At 40.5% G+C, this 22,224-nt stretch overlaps 1 protein-coding gene across 1 annotated transcript in view; it reads left to right on the forward strand.

Annotated features, from left to right (window-relative positions):
• Positions 1–22,224, forward strand: part of TBC1D1 (TBC1 domain family member 1) — a 447,417-nt gene that overhangs the window by 314,082 nt on the left and 111,111 nt on the right. The window contains 1 exon segment of the mRNA XM_030191287.1: positions 5,407–5,565. Coding sequence (XP_030047147.1) covers positions 5,407–5,565 — 159 coding nt within the window.

A 22,224-nucleotide genomic window follows, 5' to 3' on the forward strand; every position in this document is an offset into this window, starting at 1 on the left:
AGCTAGATTCATAGGTTGTTTTGTATTTGAGTCCTTTGCAATTTGGGTAATGTAGGTTTAGGTATGTTCGTGATGATCCGGTTCTGTTTCTGGTTGGTAAGTCTATAAGGTCTATCATGTATCCTGGGACTACGCCGTAGATAATTTTGTGGACCAGTGTGCAGATTTTGAAGATGATCTGTTCTTTGAGTGGGAGCCAGTGCAGCTTTTCTCGGAGTGGTTTAGCACTTTCGAATCGTGTTTTACCAAATATCAGCCTGGCTGCTGTGTTTTGGGCGGTCTGGAGTTTTTTTGTGAGTTGTTATTTACATCCCGCTTAGATTCCGTTGCAATAATCTGCATGGCTCAGGACCATTGATTGTATTAGGTTTCGAAAAATTTCCCTCGAGAAGAAAGGTTTTACGCGTTTAAGTTTTCCACATTGAGTAGACATTTTCTTTATTATGGAGTTTACTTGGCTCTCAAGAGTAAGGTTCCGGTCGATTGTGACGCCAAGTATTTTTAGGCTGTCTGAGGTAGGGAGGGTGTGTCCTGGGGTGTTTATGGTTGTTGGTTTGTACTTGTTGTGTTGAGATGAGAGGATGAGGTAGTGTATTTTTTCAGTTTCAGTTGGAATGAGTTTGCCCAAGAGTCCATGATGTTCAGGCCTTCATTGATTTCATTGGTTATTTCTGTCGAATCATGTCTGAAGGGAATGTAGATTGTAACATCGTCTGCATATACAGGTATGAACGGGTTGAGGCCTTGATTGGATAGGGACTTTGCTAGTGGGATCATCATTATGTTGAAGAGTATTGGTGATAATGGTGATCCTTGAGGTACTCCGCAGGCAGCTTTCCACGTTGGTGATATGTTTGAGTTTGATTTTACTTGGTATGTTCTGTGGTTAGAAAACCCTTGATCCAATTAAGTGTATTTCCGTCAATCCCGAAGTGGTCAAGGAGTCTTAGTAGTATACTGTGGTTTGCCATGTCGAATTGGAGGAAGAGTATGCTTTTACCTGTAGCTATTTCCTGCTTGAATTTGGCCAGGAGAGTCGTATAGTACTGAGAACTTGTCCATGTAGTCAGTAAGCTGTTTGGTCATCAAGCTCTCCATCAGTTTGACTACTAGTTGGATAGATGCAACTGGGCGGTAGTTGGTGAGATTGTTCGTGTTTTTCTTGGTGTCTTTTGGTATTGGGGTGAGTAGGATGTTACCATATTCCTCGGGGAAGAGACCTTGTTGTAGTATGAAGTTTAGGTGGGATGTGAGGTCTGCTATAAAGCGGTTGGGGGTGGATTTAAGTAGATGGCTGGGATATATATCCAGGTTGCAGTGGGTGTTGGCAAATCTATGAGTCGCTTGTGTAACTGATTCAGTGGTGAGGAGAGTAAATGTTGACCATATACAGTCAGCTGGGTATCCTCCAGGGCTTAGGTCCAGGTCTTTGATGAAGTTTTCGATGTCGATGTTGTGCTGAGGAAGTGTGTTGCGTAATTTTATTATTTTTTCATTAAAGTAATTAGCAAGTTTGTGGATGGGATGTCTGTGTTGGTTGTAGTGATAGGGGTGGTGTCTAGTAGCTTATTTGCGAGTTGAAATAGTTTCTTCAGGTCTTTGTAATCCGGTCCTATTTTAGCTTTGTAATAGGACCTTTTGGTCTGTCTTATTGCATATTTGTATTTTCTATGTATTTGTTTCCATGCGTTGAGTGTATGTTCATCTTTTGTTTTTTTCCATGCTCGTTCATGTTTCCTGGATTGTGTTTTGAGTTTTTCTAATTCATCATTGAAGCACGGTATCAAGTTTTGTCTTCTTGATATTCTTGTCTTTAAGGGTGCTATTACGTTTAGTACGTTTCTGCATCAATCATCCCAGTGAGTGACATAGTGTATGGAATCCGTTCGTGCTGTCCATCCGTTGTCGTATATCTGTTGCCAGTGTACAGTTTAATCCCTTCTTCTGCCAGTATAGGGTTAAGTTTAGTTTGTAGTGATCGGTCCAAGGTGTTTCTGTCCATGTGATGTCTGTTATTAATAGGTCATGATCTGTGGACAGTTTGTGTGATGATAGGTCTTGTGTGTGTCCTTTGATGTGGGTAGCTTGCATGTGAGGCCATTTGAGATCCCAGGAATGTAGGAAGTCTTTGCATTCACGTGCATTGGTGGAGTTGGGGTCTTCTAGGTGAAGGTTTATGTCACCTAGTATTAGTGTATTGGAATTGTTTGCACAAGTATTTGAGATGAAGTCCGTGAAGATAGTGGGGTACCGCATGGTTCTGCCAATTTTGAGTCTTTTGTTACAGCTCATACAAAGTTATGGGGTAAGTCCTTACGTTTATGCACATGATCTCTTATTGGTTGTTAAAATTTCAAGAGCCACTCGTGATTTGTGTACTTTGCAAGAGTGCCTACACTCAGTATTTGGGTGGTTGTGATCACAATGTAGTTATACAGGCAAAACTACTGCATGCTGGATGGCAGGTAGGAGAGATCATCCCTTTCTACCTGTGACATTATTAGACAATCCTCTCCCAGTGGTTGATACTTGTAAATACCTGGGAGTTTTAGTAGATTATCAACTGAATTTTGATGAACAGGTGGCTGCTGTGATCCGTAGGAGCTATGCAACTCTTTGTAAGCTTCCTTCCATAAGGGGTTATTTTGATGAAAACACCTTTACAGTTCTTTTGTATACGTTGTTTCCCATCTAAACTATACGAATGCTGTTGAAAAGGATCACATTGCATCGGGTTGAATAAATCTCGTAGCCCAAGATTGACTGTGAAGGCCGTGGTATGTAGACCTGATTCAACTGTTGGATGGGGGTGTCTCTCCATCTTCCGCAGGTACACGGCCTCTTGAAGCAAGGTCAGATTTTCATGGAGGGTCTGTGTCCCTTTGCTTTTACGGCTTGGACATGGAAAGGGCACATTTGTGACAAAAAAGTTATTTAGATTCAGTCATTGCTACCTTGCTTCAGGCTCGGAAATGCTCTACATCCATGGCAAATGCAAGGGTGTAGAGGACGTTCAAGGGCTGGTGTTCCAAATGCAGACTTTCTCACTTCTCTGCTCAGATCGTGCACATCCTAGCATTTCTACAGACAGGTCTGCAGAATGGATTGGTGTTGGGTTCTCTAAAAATTCTGGCTGTGGCTTTGGCCTGTTTCAGAGGCTGACCACAGACTCTTGCAGCTCACCCAGATATCATTTGATTCTTGTGGGGAGCGGGCCGCTCGTGGCCTCCTTTTTGTATACCAGTCCAGAGTGGAACCTTAATTCAGGCTCTTCAGGAGCCTCCTTTTGAGCCACTCTAGAAGGCCTCTTTGAAAGATCTTACTCTAATGACAACATTCTTGGTGGCTGTTGCGTTGGCATGTAGGGTTTTGGAGCTTCAAGCTCTTCTTGTTGGGATCTCTTTCTTCGCTTTTTGAAGGTGGGAATCTCCTTGTACATGATTCCTTCCTTTCTTCTGAAAATGGTATTAGAATTTCATCTCAACCAATCTGTAGAGCTTCCATTCTTTTGCAGAGAGATCGAAGAGGCTCGGTATTCTTCCTTGAAGTTTTTCGATGTGTGTAGGATCCTCATGAGATATCAAGAAGTCTCGAATGAGTTTAGCAAATTGGACAGACTGGTTTTGTGCTTTTTGGTAAACAGAAGCTTGGCCTCATGGCTTCCAAGCCCACAATTGCTAGATGGCTGAAGGATACTATCACATCAGCATATTTGCTTGTGGGAAAGCAGGCTCCTCAGGTCTTATGGGTTCGTTCTACGAGGCGTACTTAGACATCCTGGGTGGAAACTGCCTTACTGTCTCTGGTGTATATTTGCAAGGTGGCGATGTGGTTAACACTGCATACCTTTGCTGAGCACTACAGGCTGGACATTATGGCGTGCTCAGCTGCCAGTTTTGGGATTTCAGCCCTCAGGGCACTGGCGCCAGGATCCCACCCACTCTAAGGTTTGCTTTTGAACATCCCACAGATTCTGAAATAGTGGGAAACTACATAGTGGAAGGAGAAATGAGGTCTTACCTGATAATTTTCTTTCCATTAGTCCTTCCCACTATTCCAGAGGCCCATCCGAGGCTTCTGTGATGTTTAGTTGGTGCAAAGTAATGGGTCAAATAACTGTCACCTTACATGGTGCTTCCTGCATGTCTCTTGTTCTCTTCAGGTTTTCCAGAGATGAGAGAGGTCCACACATTTACTTGTCTGGTTAGTGTTAAGTTAGCGAGTTGTTTAACTTTGTGTTTGCTCCAATTTCTCCTTACTTCCTCTCTGTGTAAATACTGAGGAGCTGAACTGGATGCCAAAAGAGAGATGTCTCAGCTCAGTTACAATTCTCTATCTCCACCTGCTGGTTGATAGACACAACTATCCACAGGTTCTGGAATAGTAGGAAGGACCAATAGAAAGAAAATCATCAGGTAAGATCTAATTTCTCAATTGCAAGTGAAAAATCCTTTATGAAATCATCTTTTAAGAAGTTAGTATGCAATAAAAGCATTTAAAACACTTCAAATAAAAAGTAATAGAAAATAATTTCACAAACAGAACAATTCATAGTCCCCCCCCCCTTTTTATTGGCTAATATAATTCCAGATAGCTGTAATCTTTTATCTGTACTATGAGCTCCCAATGCATATAATGCAGACATCTGATCTTAATGCATGAGGTACAAACTATGATTAATGACTTAATGGTGAAATTTTGAAGACATTCTCATTTTACAGTGGGGCATAGTATTTCTAACTGCCAAGGTTCTGCAACTGGATTTAGTGACCCATCTGATAGACTGCAGTACAGGAATTTTTATGTCTTTTTTGATGGTCATTTGTGCTCTGAGTAAACCTCAGTTCATAATCACTTGGAGTTAAATTCCAATCTCACTCCAGTTGTTCTGCATGGACAGGATCTATATATCAGAAGATCCAAATAGGCTACATTTAGCCATTTTCTATGGACCATGTTTAGTTTGCTTCCATGTTGTGTTCATGTAATGTAGAGCCTGTTACAGCACTTCTGGGAAGCAGTTGAATACATATCCACTTAGAGGGTTGGTTCATCCAGTCACTGGAAGTTGACACCAACTTACAGCACTTATCTCATTCATAATTAGTGTAGAGCTCCTGCAGCTATATCAGTTCTCTGCCTAGTCTGAAAAGGGTTCTTTTTGGTCTTAGAAGCTCATGTATTACAATTTTTTTCCTGTCTATAAACAAAAGTCCCAGTGTTTACTTACAAAAAAAGTTTATTGAATAAGAGTCAAAAGAATTTTACTACTGGTAAAACAGGGCACCCTGGATAGTTCAAGTGTACTACTGTTTGATCAGTTAATGTAAAAGCCCTCTCCAGTTTCTCTTGTCTCAAATGGCTAGGCGAGGATTACATACTTTCCTATTTCTGCTTTATCAAAAGGAGTGCCCCGCCATCACCGTGGAGAAATCTGGAAGTTTTTAGCTGAGCAGTATCAGCAGAAACACCAGTTTCCAAGCAAACAGCAGCCTATGGATACACCCTACAAAGACCTTTTAAAGCAATTAACTTCCCAGCAGCATGCAATACTGATTGACCTGGGTAAGCATGAACCATTTCTCTGAATATTAGTGTAGATGATTTGTGCATTCTGAAGGTGTTGCTGGAATGCCTGTTTTGTAAGAGTGCCTTGTTTGAGCAGTAGATTTAAGAAGGATCATCTGAGAGATGTACATTATTTCTTGATGTTATCCAGTTAAGCTATATGGATAAGAAGTCAGAAGGCTAAAGTATGTTTGACACTATTGATGGTTTTATTATTTCTGTTTTTTATGATATATGTTTTATTGTGAACCATTTAGGTTTGAGTGGGTTATACATTTCTAACATAAATAACATTCCTTAAAAAAAAAAAAACCCACAGGTTATTGAGATCTGATTCCAGAAATGGACCTGGAAGTAAAATTGTACCCTTTGTGCTACTGTCAGAGGATCTCCCTTGTTCCTTTGAGGAGATGCTAAAACCCAGTGTTCCCCTTATTCTAAAGCTAGACAGCAATTAGTGTGCTCAGATTACAGAATACTAGCACATACGTGAATGTTACAGATTTGCTTGTTACTTCTAGTTAGACACAAAGCAATATTCTGTAAGTTGCAAGGGGGGCATTCACATGGGTGGGACATGAGTGTCTCCAACAATTACTTCCATGTTAAAGAATAGTCCACAAACATGAGTAAGGAAAAATGTATGTAGTCTGCAGCAAACAGATTATGCAGGCACAAAGCAGACACCGATTCCAGACGAGTCTTTATCCAAAATGACCCAAACAATCTTTATTCAAAAGGACCTGAAGTAGCCACATTTCACCAGAACAGCTGCATCCAGGAGTATTTCAAACTGCTAGCCAGGCAGTGCTTCCCCTGGGTTTTCAGCACCCAGAACTGCCTGACAAATGTGGTGAGCTGTACGGAAGTTCAACCAATCTCAAAACACCTAATTTGTCAGGCAGATTTGGATGCTCAAAACCCAGGGGAAGCACTGCCTGAGTCCCTGGCTAGTATTTTGTAATACTCCTGATGTAGCCTTTTGGTGAAACATGGCCACGTTGGGTCTTTTTGAATAAAGACTGCTTGGGTTTGTCACAAAATGCCTAGCCATCCACCTGGGTTTACCCCATGGCCACTTAGAGGGTCTATCCCCAGCACAGCTCAGGTCCGCCTGCACCTGCCGCTTGTGCTCTACACTAGCACCCTCCTCCCACCGACTGGATCACAACCTCCTTTGGGCGAGTCTCCCACTCTGCAGTTAGCCCTAGTGATTTCTAGGTTACTGGAGCCACACTACCAGTGGTCCCACAGTTCCCAGAAAGCACTCACAGACCCAACACACAAACCACCAGGATTCTTATCAGTCCAGACAGGCAGAATGAACAAACAATTGTGTTATTCTCAGAACTTGGAACAGTGGACAAAAATGTGCAATTGGCTAACAGTAACAAGTAACTGAAAATGGATCAATTAGAAAACTAACTAAAACATTTGCATACTGGCTAAACAGTACCTGGGAAGATCAGGACTTATAATTCTCCGAGCCTCAGCAAAGAGATCTGTCTCTCTCTCTCTTTCTGGCTTAGACTGAAGCAAAAGCCATCATCTGCTGGGTAATTTTCAACACTCTAGGCCAGTCAGAACCCAGAACAGTCAAGTTTCAATAAAAACTGTTTACATCACTACAGGCATGTCCTGTCATCTGTGTGCAAATAAAGAAAGAGAAGTCAGTCCTCTGTAAACAGCTTTAAGCATAAACATGCACCATCTGTTGGCCAAACAGGAGAAATACATTTCGGAACATATGCAGGAAAATATCCAATACATTTTACATTCTTAAAACAGTGTTTCTTCACAGGGTTCTTTTGGCTAAAGTCTCTTCTGGATTCTGTGTCTGCTTTGGCCTGCCTGTTAAAGAGTAGTATCATTTGTGTACAAATCTACTCCTGCCATAGATATGGCATAAGTGGGTGCACTTAAAGCATGTAAATGTCAACTTAAGCTAGTTTTCCACAACGTAATCTGGGCACCTAGATCCCAATACAGAATTCGTGTATAGCACCCAGCATTTTGGCACCTACCTTTTATAGCACTTAATAGAAATGTCCCCTAAATGCAAATCTGTCTCATGTATATTTATTGTGGCATGCCTCCTAATTGATTAGGAAACCATAGTGTAAAATTTACACTTAGTCAACTATTTGCATTAAAAGTCTAAAAGGTATTTGGAAAGCTTCATTTCAACGTCGTTTTAAAAGCTTTAAACAAGTTCACCATTCCACAAATAATACCATTTGATATGGGATCTGGTCCCAATTCAGGCAGTGTGCATGATTTAATTTGTGGCACCAGAGCATATGTTGGATCAATCAGATCACATGAGCAAGGCAAACTGATATACAGTGGGGGAAATAAGTATTTGATCCCTTGCTGATTTTGTAAGTTTGCCCACTGACAAAGACATGAGCAGCCCATAATTGAAGGGTAGGTTATTGGTAACAGTGAGAGATAGCACATCACAAATTAAATCCGGAAAATCACATTGTGGAAAGTATATGAATTTATTTGCATTCTGCAGAGGGAAATAAGTATTTGATCCCCCACCAACCAGTAAGAGATCTGGCCCCTACAGACCAGGTAGATGCTCCAAATCAACTCGTTACCTGCATGACAGACAGCTGTCGGCAATGGTCACCTGTATGAAAGACACCTGTCCACAGACTCAGTGAATCAGTCAGACTCTAACCTCTACAAAATGGCCAAGAGCAAGGAGCTGTCTAAGGATGTCAGGGACAAGATCATACACCTGCACAAGGCTGGAATGGGCTACAAAACCATCAGTAAGACGCTGGGCGAGAAGGAGACAACTGTTGGTGCCATAGTAAGAAAATGGAAGAAGTACAAAATGACTGTCAATCGACAAAGATCTGGGGCTCCACGCAAAATCTCACCTCGTGGGGTATCCTTGATCATGAGGAAGGTTAGAAATCAGCCTACAACTACAAGGGGGGAACTTGTCAATGATCTCAAGGCAGCTGGGACCACTGTCACCACGAAAACCATTGGTAACACATTACGACATAACGGATTGCAATCCTGCAGTGCCCGCAAGGTCCCCCTGCTCCGGAAGGCACATGTGACGGCCCGTCTGAAGTTTGCCAGTGAACACCTGGATGATGCCGAGAGTGATTGGGAGAAGGTGCTGTGGTCAGATGAGACAAAAATTGAGCTCTTTGGCATGAACTCAACTCGCCGTGTTTGGAGGAAGAGAAATGCTGCCTATGACCCAAAGAACACCGTCCCCACTGTCAAGCATGGAGGTGGAAATGTTATGTTTTGGGGGTGGTTTTCTGCTAAGGGCACAGGACTACTTCACCGCATCAATGGGAGAATGGATGGGGCCATGTACCGTACAATTCTGAGTGACAACCTCCTTCCCTCCGCCAGGGCCTTAAAAATGGGTCGTGGCTGGGTCTTCCAGCACGACAATGACCCAAAACATACAGCCAAGGCAACAAAGGAGTGGCTCAGGAAGAAGCACATTAGGGTCATGGAGTGGCCTAGCCAGTCACCAGACCTTAATCCCATTGAAAAACTTATGGAGGGAGCTGAAGCTGCGAGTTGCCAAGCGACAGCCCAGAACTCTTAATGATTTAGAGATGATCTGCAAAGAGGAGTGGACCAAAATTCCTCCTGACATGTGTGCAAACCTCATCATCAACTACAGAAGACGTCTGACCGCTGTGCTTGCCAACAAGGGTTTTGCCACCAAGTATTAGGTCTTGTTTGCCAGAGGGATCAAATACTTATTTCCCTCTGCAGAATGCAAATAAATTCATATACTTTCCACAATGTGATTTTCCGGATTTAATTTGTGATGTGCTATCTCTCACTGTTACCAATAACCTACCCTTCAATTATGGGCTGCTCATGTCTTTGTCAGTGGGCAAACTTACAAAATCAGCAAGGGATCAAATACTTATTTCCCCCCACTGTAATAGTCAATTGGTAAAGATGGAGGAATTTTAACACCAGTGTTTTCATAAACAGTCTCATCAAAAGCAAGGACCCCCCCCCCCCATATTTTCAGTTAGCTTAGCATACTCTGATAAGATTTTTGAAATAGCTTCAGTGCATGCACAATAGAAGTCTGTCTTATTTCAGAACTCAGTCTGTGACAATGATGTGAATACAATACCTAGTTTGTACTTTTGACCCTAAGAAGTTACCAAATGCGAATAAATCTTGTACTTTTTTTTTGTTTGTTTTGTAAATCACCTTGAACCTCTAGATGGGATTAGTGCTGTATACAAGCTTTTCATTAGATTGTACTTCCTTAACAGGAATGTGCAGTGAAAACTCCTACACATATTCTAACATAGCAGAAGCCAAAAGGATTACAGAGGTGTGCCTACCATTTCTTAAAGAAGTAGTATTAGAAAAAGTAGTTGGTATTACATTTGGTACAGAACAAAAAAAAGAGGTGGTTAATTTTTTTTAAGGTGCGATATTAAGTATTTTGGTACAACACAATGTTGAAGAGAGTTAGATAAATCGGTGACTTATTTGCTGTAAATGCATATATCCAGTTAGCAAAGGTTTGGGAAAGTTATTTTTGGGAAACAAATTGACCTGTGACCCCATCAAATATTGGAAATGGGTAAACATAAAGGCCAGTTTTAGACTGTCTCACAAGCAATGTGTGCTGTGACACAGGTGATCTTAGTTCATATCTATCTTTGCAAAGGCTAGTTGGTCTTGTATATGTACAGCAGAGGTGGTATGCCGAGGCCAGGAAAGGCGGAAAGTCTGTAATGGAATTTGTCAGCAGAGGCTGCAAATCAGTGGAGATATCCCTCTAGTCCTCAGCCCAGTGAACCTACTTCTACTAATTTCTATAGCACTACTAGACGTATGCAGCACTGTACAATTGAACATGAAGAGGCAGTCCCTGCTCGACAGAGTTTACAATCTAATCAGGACAGACAAACAGGACAAATAAGGGACCACCTAATCCTGTCATCTACTATACTAATGAGATCACAAAAATCTTTGCTATCTTCCCTGTGCAACCCACATGTGACTCAGATCTAGCTGTTCTGCATTCTTTTTCCTTGCCTATCCCTATGAAGCTCCCTGCCACCCTACCTGCATGAGCGAATCTTCTTACAGCAAATTTAAATGAGGTTTAAAAACCTTTTTCTAAAGTATGAAGACTATCTGGGCTAGCAATTCTGCCCTGTAATGGCAAAAGGAAGCAAGTGCCTATTTTTACTGAAGCACTGGCTTCCTTTTGCCACTGCAGAGCAAATTGCTTTCTGTACCTTGCCTACTTCCCTCAATCCCTTGACAGTGTAGTAATGTAAGTTGTCTTACCAATTCCAGGTTACTTGTCATAGCCATTTGTATAGTATTTGCCTTGTAGCATGTCTATGTAAATCAACATTAACCTTGATTTTAAATTTAACCTCTTTCTTTTGTCAGGAGAGGTGATATAGCAAGTTTGTGAATAAACTAAATTAGACAAGGGTCTACCAGGCCACCTAGGCATTCTTTCTTTGGGGAGAGGGTATTGAAAAAGGAGTATTTTGTGAAGCATAACTATTTTTAAAACACTTGAGGATTTCTGAAGTTAGCCTAGCAAACTAATGTATAACATGTGGGATCCTGAATGGTTTTGATTAAACAAAAACACTTTTCAGATAAAAGAATATTCAGTAATCTTAAAGTGAAATAAATTCTTCCTGAGTTTAGTTCAAACATATAGCCGCTCCCCCCCCCCCCCCCCCCCCCCCCCCCGGTCTTCCAACTGAGTTGCAAGATCTAATAAACTATTTTAAACTATTTCCCTTTTTCATACTGATGGAGTATAGAAAGCAGATTAGAACAATAACTAATCTATATAAATACATTCAAAAATTATCAAAATAACAAAATTATAGTCTAATAACTTAAAATAATGAACATACTAACAGCAAAGAAATGTAATTATGTGTTTTTATTCTATTAATATAAAACAAAAAAATTAGTAACCCTTGTCATCTTCATCTGTGTACTTTCCTGTATTTAACTTCCCAGCATTCCAAACCCTAGTGTAAATTTACACTTGTTAGCTATTAGCATTAGTTAATTGTTTAATAAATGGCATCCTAAAATCAAATGAACTGATGCACGCACCATCCTAAGCTTACAGTACCTCTTGCTAATCATTAGAGCAACCTAATTCTAAAATGAGAGTGCAGAATCTTAACAAAACCTTTCTAAAACTGTATCCTGTATTTGGAATAATTTTTTCACGCCCTCTGACACGTAATCATGTTCTTTTCTCTGCATTGATTTTTAAGACCATTATTCACCATCCAGTCTCTCAACTGTGCAAAACAGATGAAGTCTTAAAAGTAAGGTCCAATGCGCGTCTAAATAGCAGGATTATTAAAATATCATTTACATAGGGGGGAAAATTACATAAATCACATAAAGTTAGTTCAGTCTTCACCTGGTACTTGCTGAAGAATACAGTTTTAAGAACAATTGAAACAAGTAATAATCTCCTAGGTGCAGATAATACTGCGTTATATTTACAGAAGAAAAGACTTCAGATGCTACGCATTCACCTCTGATTTCGCAAATATGAATGCATCGCAGCACAGAATTCACTGTTTGAAAATCAGTTTCTTGAATGTGAACTTCTGGCAAGCTTCTTCATAAGTCAAAAACCTCTGGCTTTTAATTTTTAGTTTTTTGATTTTATATTATTACATATTTCTATCTTTTATCAATATCTGTATTTAAAGCACAAGGTACTTATCTTGTGTGAGTTGTGGACTGCTGGGTACGCTCTACAGAGAGCCCCTGTTTCGCCAGTGCTTCCTTAGGAGCATAACCCACTGTCTCCCCGAGAACCCTATAAATAAGTACAACAGGATAATCTTTATAAATTTCAAAGAGAGATATGAACGTCCATGGAATAGCTTTTAAAACTATAGTTACTCCTACCTTATGCAGTGTCCGATTTAATTTCTATGAGGACTTCTACTAACAAAATGGCGCTCCGTTTTTAAACTGACGCCGTCATTTTCCTCCAATCATTGCCCTGTTTGTGACTTAAAGGAACAATCCCTCCAAGTATATAGCAGCTGACTAATATTAACTAGGAACGTTACCCTCTACCTTATAGGAAAGCCTTCCATTCGATCCTATTATTAAGTCCATTGGGAGTTAAGGTATTCAATTTGCGGATCCAACGTTCATGAATCAATCTCCGATCTCTATCTCCTTCTCTTACAGATCTAGGAATATGATCTATTACTAAACATTTGTAATCCCAAAATATATGAGAAGTTTCTATACTGTGAGCTACCAGAGGTGCTTCCATTCTCTGATATTTTATATTGTGCTTGTGGTCACTTAATCTTTGTTTCAGTGCTCTAGTGGTTTTTCCTACATACTTCTTGCATGTACAGATTAAAACATAGACCACATGCATGCTGTTACAGTCTGTATCAAACTTGATATCTTTTGCTGACGGATTGATGAAAGAGTCAGTAGTGTTCATCAATGAACAGAATTTATTTACCGCATCCTTTATGGCCATGAGGCAATCTGTCTTCAGATTTACGTATTTTGTGTTGCAGAATATCTCTTAAGTTTTGACTGCGTGCATATGCAATCCTCAACTGGTGATTATAAAAGATGGGGTGTATCTGTATAATCTTCCAATGTTTTTAAGGACACAAACAATCTCATTAATCCCTTGAGTATACTTCAGAACACAAGTCTGTAGATTGGAATCTATGTCTTTTTTTTATTTTTCTTTTATAACAGTTGACTCCTATGATTATATTTAGCCCTAGTGTAGGCAGTTTTTATAATCTGTTCTGGATATCCTCGATCTTTTAATTTCTGTCATAGTGTTCTAGCCTGCCTCTTGAAAGTAAGGAAATGGCTACATATTCTCCAGAATCTTAACAGCTGAAAGAATGGTAAACCAGCTTTAGTAGTTTTGGGTTGATTACTATTGAAGCAGGGGCGTAGCCAGACAGCAGATTTTGTGTGGGTGGGCACCAAGTGTTCTCCACCCCACCAAAAAAATATCTCAGCTGGTGGAAAAATGCTTCTCTCCACCTTGGCAGTCTGCAGCAGACATGAACTGAAAACTGAGCATGCGTAGGTGCCAGTATCGTGGAGAGCAGCATTTTCATTACCATCGGGGGGAAGTCTTCAGCTGGCAGAGATTGGGATTCCCACCAGCTACCGCTAAACGTATACTACTGTTGAGTGGGCCTGAGCCCTATGTGGGTGGGCCCTGGCCCACCTGTGGCTACGCCACTGTATTGAAGTGCAGGAATGTGTTACGATCAGTTGGCTTTATATATACTTCACTGCTAAAAGATTGTTCATGTTGTATAATTAATACGTCCAAAAAATTGATTTGTACAAGCAATTGTTGCATCGTGAAGTTGATATTCACATCCCTTTTATTCAACTAGTTGACAAATAGCTGTAATTGGACTAGATTGCCTGTCCATAACATGAAAATGTTGTCTATGTATCGATACCAGGACGTATTAATTATGCAACATGAACAATCTTTTAGCACCGAAGAATATATAAAGCCAACTAATCGGAACACATTCCTGCACTTCAATAGTAATCATCCAAAAACTACTAAAGCTGGTTTACCATTCTTTCAGCTGTTAAGATTCTGGAGAATATGTAGCCATTTCCTTACTTTCAAGAGGCAGGCTAGAACACTATGACAGAAATTAAAAGATCGAGGATATCCAGAACAGATTATAAAAACTGCCTACACTAGGGCTAAATATAATCATAGGAGTCAACTGTTATAAAAGAAAAATAAAAAAAAGACATAGATTCCAATCTACAGACTTGTGTTCTGAAGTATACTCAAGGGATTAATGAGATTGTTTGTGTCCTTAAAAAACATTGGAAGATTATACAGATACACCCCATCTTTTATAATCACCAGTTGAGGATTGCATATGCACGCAGTCAAAACTTAAGAGATATTCTGCAACACAAAATACGTAAATCTGAAGACAGATTGCCTCATGGCCATAAAGGATGCGGTAAATAAATTCTGTTCATTGATGAACACTACTGACTCTTTCATCAATCCGTCAGCAAAAGATATCAAGTTTGATACAGACTGTAACAGCATGCATGTGGTCTATGTTTTAATCTGTACATGCAAGAAGTATGTAGGAAAAACCACTAGAGCACTGAAACAAAGATTAAATGACCACAAGCACATTATAAAATATCAGAGAATGGAAGCACCTCTGTTAGCTCACAGTATAGAAACTCCTCACATATTTTGGGATTACAAATGTTTAGTAATAGATCATATTCCTAGATCTGTAAGAGAAGGAGATAGAGATTGGAGATTGATTCATGAACGTTGAATCTGCAAATTGAATACCTTAACTCCCAATGGACTTAATAATAGGATCGAATGGAAGGCTTTCCTATAAGGTAGAGGGTAACATTCCTAGTTAATATTAGTCAGCTGCTATATACTTGGAGGGATTGTTCCTTTAAGTCACAAACAGGGCAATGATTGGAGGAAAATGACGGTGTCAGTTTAAAAACGGAGCGCCATTTTGTTAGTAGAAGTCCTCATAGAAATTAAATCGGACACTGCGTAAGGTAGGAGTAACTAATAGTTTTAAAAGCTATGCCATGAATGTTCATATCTCTCTGAAATTTATAAAGATTATCCTGTTGTACTTATTTATAGGGCTCGCGGAGCGACAGGGGGTTATGCTCCTAATGAAGCACTGGCGAAACAGGGGCTCTCTGTAGAGCATACCCAGCAGTCCACGCCTCACACGAGGTAAGTACCTTGTGCTTTAAATACTGATATTGATAAAGATAGAAATATGTAATAATATAAAATCAAAAAACTAAAAATTAAAAGCCAGAGGTTTTTGACTTATGAAGAAGCTTGCCAGAAGTTCACATTCAAGAAATTGATTTTCAAGCAGTGAATTTTGTGCAGCGAGGCTCATTCATATTTGCGAAATCAGAGGTGAATGCGTAGCATCTGAAGTCTTTTCTTCTGTAAATATAATGCAGTATATCTGCGCCTAGGAGAGTATTACTTGCTTCAATTGTTCTTAGAACTATAAATCACATAAAACAAACCACTATTAACTAAGAAAGATCCTATATAATAAAAACCAACCTCAACGTTCTGAAGCTGACTCCCTGGCTTCAGTGAAGGGTTTGAAGCTTCTGAAGCTCAGGCTCCATCTCTGTAAGCTCCGCCCTCGAGTACTTCCGGGTTCGTCACAAGCAGAAGTGACCAACCACATGAGGTTTCTCGGCTTCAGAATGTTGGAGGTGCATTCTATTAAATAGGATTGGTCAGTTCCTTGAAGCACAGCCAGAGCTCAGCGTTCTGCACAGTAACGCTCAGACACCAGAGAGAGAGAGAGGGGGGGGGGGGCCTGACACCAGAGGGAGGGAGGGAGGGCATGACGCCAGAGAGGGGGGGTGGAGGTATCTCTGTCACACACACTCTCTCTCTCACAGTCAATGACTTTCTCTCTCTCACTCTCACACACTGTCTCTCACACACTCTGTGTCTCACACTGTATCACATTCACTCTCTGTGTCACACAGTCACTCACACACTCTCTTGGTCTCACACACTCAGTCTCACAGAGAGTCTGTGTCTCACACACTCTCTCTCGTACACATTGTATCTGTGTGAAACACACTCTCTCACACACTGTGTCTCACATACGCACTTGCACACACTCTCATTCTCACACACACACTCTCTCTCACAGACACTTGCACCCAGACTCACTCTCTCTCACACACACACACTCAAACTTACACACTCCGAGGAAAACCTTGCTAGCGCCCATTTCATTTGTGTCAGAAACGGGCCTTTTTTACTAGTATTAAATAAGATAGATGCCTCTGGGTTTTACCCTCTAACGTCTAACATCTCATGAATCACCTGCTAGTGTACCCTGTCACTTCATCCTCAAGAATCTATTACATAAAAGTTAAGTCAAATGCAAAACAAATTGACTCAATGGAACTGTTCAGTGCAAGGTTATCCCACTGCTTCACTACCAGCGTCCTGTGTGGCCCTCTCACACCCTTTTGAATTCCATTACTATTTTGTCTCCACTGCTTTTTTGGTAATCTTTTCCATGCACCCCCTACCTTTTTTATGAAAAAAAAAAAACTTCCTGATGTCCTATGTCCTTGAAGAGTTATGTTGTGACCCTCTAGTTCTGCTACTTCCTGTTCTTTGGAAGATGTTTGTTTGTGCATTTAATGTCTTTAAGGTTTTTGAATAGCTCTACTATTCAAATAACCTGAAAGGCATTAATGCATATACCTTTTCCAAAGAAGAGGACTTGACAGAACCAAGAATTCACAATGCAAAGTTCCAAGGATGTAGATTAAGAAGCATGCAGAAAATGTTTTCACGGGTGATATTGGACATGCCTGTCATGAAATAAATGCACACCAGTATTGAACACTAAAAGGGAGGATAATGGCTCCATAGACAGATGGAGAAACCCAGGAACTGCTTAGCCTTTTGAGAGGATGTGGTACTAGTTGGTTACCCCATAGGAAGAAGCATGATGGTTAGAGGTTTATTTTGGGAAATAGAAAGGAAGGAAAAAAGCCCAGTCGTGGAAGACATTTTTGGTTTGATTCATTGTCTTTATAGTTCTGTTGATTTGGGTTATCCTGCTTCCTCAGATGAAAAAGCTAACCTGTTAAACCATTCATTTTGCTCTCGATTTGTCTTATAAAAAGATTTATAACAGATGCAGACAGGTTGTGAAGATATACTTTAACCCTGCAGGATATTACTGGTCACTGTAATTTTAGAGAACAGCCTGTAATTCTTTTGAGAAACTGTTTTTTATATGTGATGTATTATGTGCTAGGTCTACTCCCTAAACTTAAGTATTTTAATTACATTTTTTTTTTTAGTAGGTTAGTGGGAGTGGCAATTTAGCTAGCTTTAGTAGCTAAGATTCGGTCCCATGGCTTTTGTCCACCTTTAGCTTTTCAAGCTGTTCATACACACTCTGTTCCGTGAACGGTGCTCTAGCCACTTCAATCTCATTTGTACTTTTTGCAGTCCATCGCGGTCCTTCTCCAGGATTTTCTTCTGTGAAAACAGAACAAAAGTATGTATTTAGCAAATTTGCTTTTTCTTCATCATTATCCACATAGCGGTTCGCAGTATCTTTTAGTCTCACAATTCCCTTTTAGTCATTCTCCTTTCACTTATATACCTGAAGAAAGTTTTGTCATCCCTCCTTACATTTCTAGCCATTTGTTCTTCCGTTTGCGCTTTCGCCAGACGTATCTCTCTCTTGGCTTCTTTCAGTTTCATCCGATATTCCTTCTTGTGTTCCTTTTCTTGAGTTTTTGTGTATTTCTGGAACGCCAACTCTTGGCCTTTATTTTCTCAGCCACTTGCTTGGAGAACCATATCGGTTCCCTTTTTCTCTTGCTTTTATTTACTTTCCTTACATAAAGGTTCATGGCCCTATTTATAGCTTCTTTCAGCGTGGACCACTGTCTTTCCACTTCTCGTATTTCCTCCCAGCCCATCATCTCCTTCCTCAGGTATTCCCCCATTTTACTAAAGTCAGCACGCTTGAAATCCATAACTTTGAGTTTTGAGTGGCCGCTCTCCACTTTAGCTGTAATATCAAACCAAACCATTTGATGGTCACTGCTGCCTAGGTGGGCACCCACTCGGATATTTGACACGCTATCCCCATTTGTGAGCACCAGATCCAGCGTCGCTCCCTCCCTCGTGGGTTCCGTCACCATTTGTCTGAGCAAACCGCTTTGTAAAGCATCCACGATCTCTCTACTTCTTTCCGATTCCGCAGACGGAACCTTCCAATCTACATCCGGCAGATTGAAATCTCCTAGCAACAGCACCTCTCTCTTGTTTCCCAACTTTTGAATATCTGCGATCAGGTCTTTATCTAATTCCTCCAATTGTTTCAGAGGTCTGTAGACAACACCCACATGTTTAGAGGTTCTATCCTCTCTTTTAAAGGTGATCCATATCGCTTCTTCCTTTCCCCAGGTCCCTGTCATTTCGGTTGCCGTGATATCATTTCTCACATATAGAGCTACTCCTCCACCTTTACGACTCTCTCTATCCTTCCTAAATAGATTATAGCCTGGTATGTTTGCATCCCATTCGTGGGAACCATTTAGCCACGTCTCCGTGATTGCAACAACGTCTAAGTCTGCCTCCAACATTAGGGCTTGAAGGTCATGAACTTTGTTGCTTAGACTGCGAGCATTTGTGGCCATCGCTTTCCATGTACATTTCTTGGTATGTGCTTCAACAATTGTGATTTGGGGTTGTCTTTTCTCTTTGGGTACCTTCATGTCCTTTTGTTCCAACTTCATTTCTTTCTCTTCTGCCTCAGTTCTATTTTCAGGATCATCACCATGCTGTAATTGAGCAAAAGAATTCTGTAGGGGCAACACTTGTGAGGGCGGATGCCTCTGTGTCACATAGTGAAGTCTTAATGAGCCTACTGTGAACCATCTATTCCTAGGTGGTTTTATCCTTGGAGGCAGTGGTGTGAATTTGGCTTGATTCTGTGCTGCATGGTTTTGTGTAGTCTTAGAAGCTGCTTTAAGTGCATCTAATTCCCGTTTTACCTTACTGAGCTCCTGTTTTAAACTAGCAAGCTGATGACAGACAGGACAAGCCTTAATTCTCCAGATAATTGGCCTTGAAACTGAAACACCACAATTATTACAGAGAATTATTACAGAGTCATCCTGTTTGTTGGAATGGGAATGAACAGGTATGCTATGATGGGGTTAATACTGTGCAATTATTCTCTTCAACATTATAGACTATCGCAATTTTAGCTAAAGATTTCTGTATAGAGTTCCACTCCTCCTTAGTATAGGTCACTCTCAACTCTTGTTCCCATTTACTTCTATGACTCAGCTCAGGGGCCTGAAAATCCCTAAGATAAGAGAATATCCACCAACAATTTGGTGGACCTAAAATCCTCACAAACATCCTCCAAAAAGGTGTAAGGTCCCGTCAAGCGTGATCTAAATCTTTTGGAGGATACTTAATACACTAACTGTAAATAGGTATAATGGTGTGAAGGGGGAAGCTCATACTCTCTAGCCAATGCTTGAAAGGAGAGTAACTTAGCCTCATCGTACAACTGCCCCAAATGCCGCCCTCTCCGTTCCCAAGTTCTGTAAATCGAAGGGACTGCACCCAGAGGAAACTGGATTGTAACAGATTAGTATGTAGTGAGAAAATTCGAAACCCACTACAGTACTCGGGGAATCCCAAATCCTGAAAGTGTGTGTAATCATTGGAGACCAGTCCTCAAGCAAAAACCTGTGCCTCTGAGATGCTGCTCAGTATGGGCCCACAGCTTATGATCATGATACTGAAATAACTCAATGGCAGATTTAGCTTGTGCCATCCTATAATAGTTCCACAGTTCAGGGAGAAAACTGGAATCTTAACAAAGAGATAAATAAACTAAGAAATTAGAAGGGTGGAGCATACGCCAGTTACTAGCCCACCCAACGTGTTTAAAATGCATTAAAATTTCAAATCCGACTGGCTTCAAGAAATTTTTAAATGGAAATTTTAAAAAACCCACACACAGCTATTTACTAGCGCCTTGTATTAATGTTGCTGCTCCTTGTGAATGAATTAAGTGCTATAAATCTTTTTGGTATTTTTGGAATTAAATCTATGGAACTGGTTCCCAACCTTGTTATGGGGACCCTCCCCCCCCCCCCCCCCCCCCCCAAAAAAAAAACAGTTTGGTTTTCAGAATATTAGCAGTGAGTATGTACTGTTTGAGATAGATTTGCATGCACTCTCTCTGTTACATGCAGATCTCTCATATATTGCCATTCAGGTTTGTAAGCGATATTGCGAAAAGGCGTACTGGAAAGGTAGATACCAAAATCTGCAATAGGGTAGACACCCCTGATGGTGTGGATAACTTGGAAGGATCTAGAAAAAGCTTGGCCTAGAATTTGGTAGCTAAGATTTAATGCTAAAAGTTGGAGGGTCATGCATTTGGGCTACAGAGGCCAAAGGACCAGTACAGTAGGTGGTGAGGTACTTCTGTACATGAGAGAAGAGTGGGAATTGAAAGTGACTGTCTGATGATCTTAAGGTGGCCAACTAGGTAGAAAAGGTGATGGGCCAAAGCCTGAAGGGATGCTTGGGTGATAGGGAGAAGAAATCAAGCAGGAAAGGAGGTAGTAATGCCACTATATGTGTCTAGTGAAACCCCATTTAGTTTACAATTCTGGAGACCGCACCTTCCAAAATATATATAAACATGATGGAGTTGGCCCAAAGAGTGGCTACTAAAATGGTCAGTGGTCTTTGTCATAAACATATTGGGACAGACTTATTCTCGATATGTATACTTGGGAAGGCGTGTGTGTGTGTGTATATATATGTAGATGTCTATATATTTGTGTGTGTATAAACAATATGTGCTTAAAAGAGCTAGATTTTCTGCAATAATATAATTAAAATCTAAACACTAATAGTTATAATCAAAAATCAGAAGCTATTTATAAAATAGGCAGGTACACACATGAGGGTAATTTTTATAATAGGGCACCTATGTAAAAATCCAGAAAGGCACCTGTTTTATAAAGTCAGCATAAGTGTCTGTGTGCCTTTATTTTCAGTGGTAGCTCGAGGTGAGTTACATTCAGGTACACTGGGTATAAAATACTAATAGCCACAAAGACTTACACCTGTTCCAAAGAAGGAGTAAATTAGTCCATGTACTCTTTACATGAACTCACAGGTTTTACAAAACTGTGCACATACATCAGAACTTAGGCCCAGATGCACAAAGGTCCCCTAAAGAATCGCTCTGTATTTCCACCTCGGTAAAAAATTACCAATTTGGAAATACAGAGGGATTCTTCTCAAAGTGAATCGCATGCAAATGAGCTGGTTGCTGCTTTTGCGATTAGCTCATTTGCATTCGATGAGGGGGGAAGCCAGTCAGCCAGCTGAGCCAATCGCTAAGCGTTCTCAACTGTATTTTGCAGGCATATCTAACAAGACTGGTTTTCAAATAACCACAGTAGCACGCATGAGAGAAGTTTGCATACACTGGGTCTCCAAAGTGTGCAAGCATATCTCACACCTTTATTACAGATAATCTGAGAACCAGTGATCTGTAGGAAACGACCTTGATGAGCAGACCCTAAGATCTAGTTTCAGGGTAACTTTTCAACAAAGTTATGTTAACTTTCTCTGTACTTTTTTTCCAAGTTGCCAGTCATTTACTTGTATAAATTACTCAGAACATTTGCTTGTACAGTACTTGATAAGAATACTTTGAATATATCCTGTTATGTAGAAATGTTATGAACACATTGGATCATCTTGCATCCCAGAAAAATTCTAAAACTGAGCCACTGTCTGCACCTGCCTGAGCAAACAGAAAGCTGTTGGGACTGTATTGCCAGGCTGGAAGAGCAGCAAAATTCTACTTTAATAGCCTACTAAATTTTGCAAGAAATTGCTGTTTGATTAAAGTGTTTTGTGATATATAGTGTTCTGCCTCCCCCCCCCCCCCCCCCATAAACTACAAATCCCTGTAATTCTGTAGTTTCCTGTGAAAGGCTCTTCCAGAGCACATGTCGTGT

This window comes from Microcaecilia unicolor, chromosome 2, assembly GCF_901765095.1.
Source record: "Microcaecilia unicolor chromosome 2, aMicUni1.1, whole genome shotgun sequence".
Lineage (NCBI taxonomy): Eukaryota > Metazoa > Chordata > Amphibia > Gymnophiona > Siphonopidae > Microcaecilia > Microcaecilia unicolor.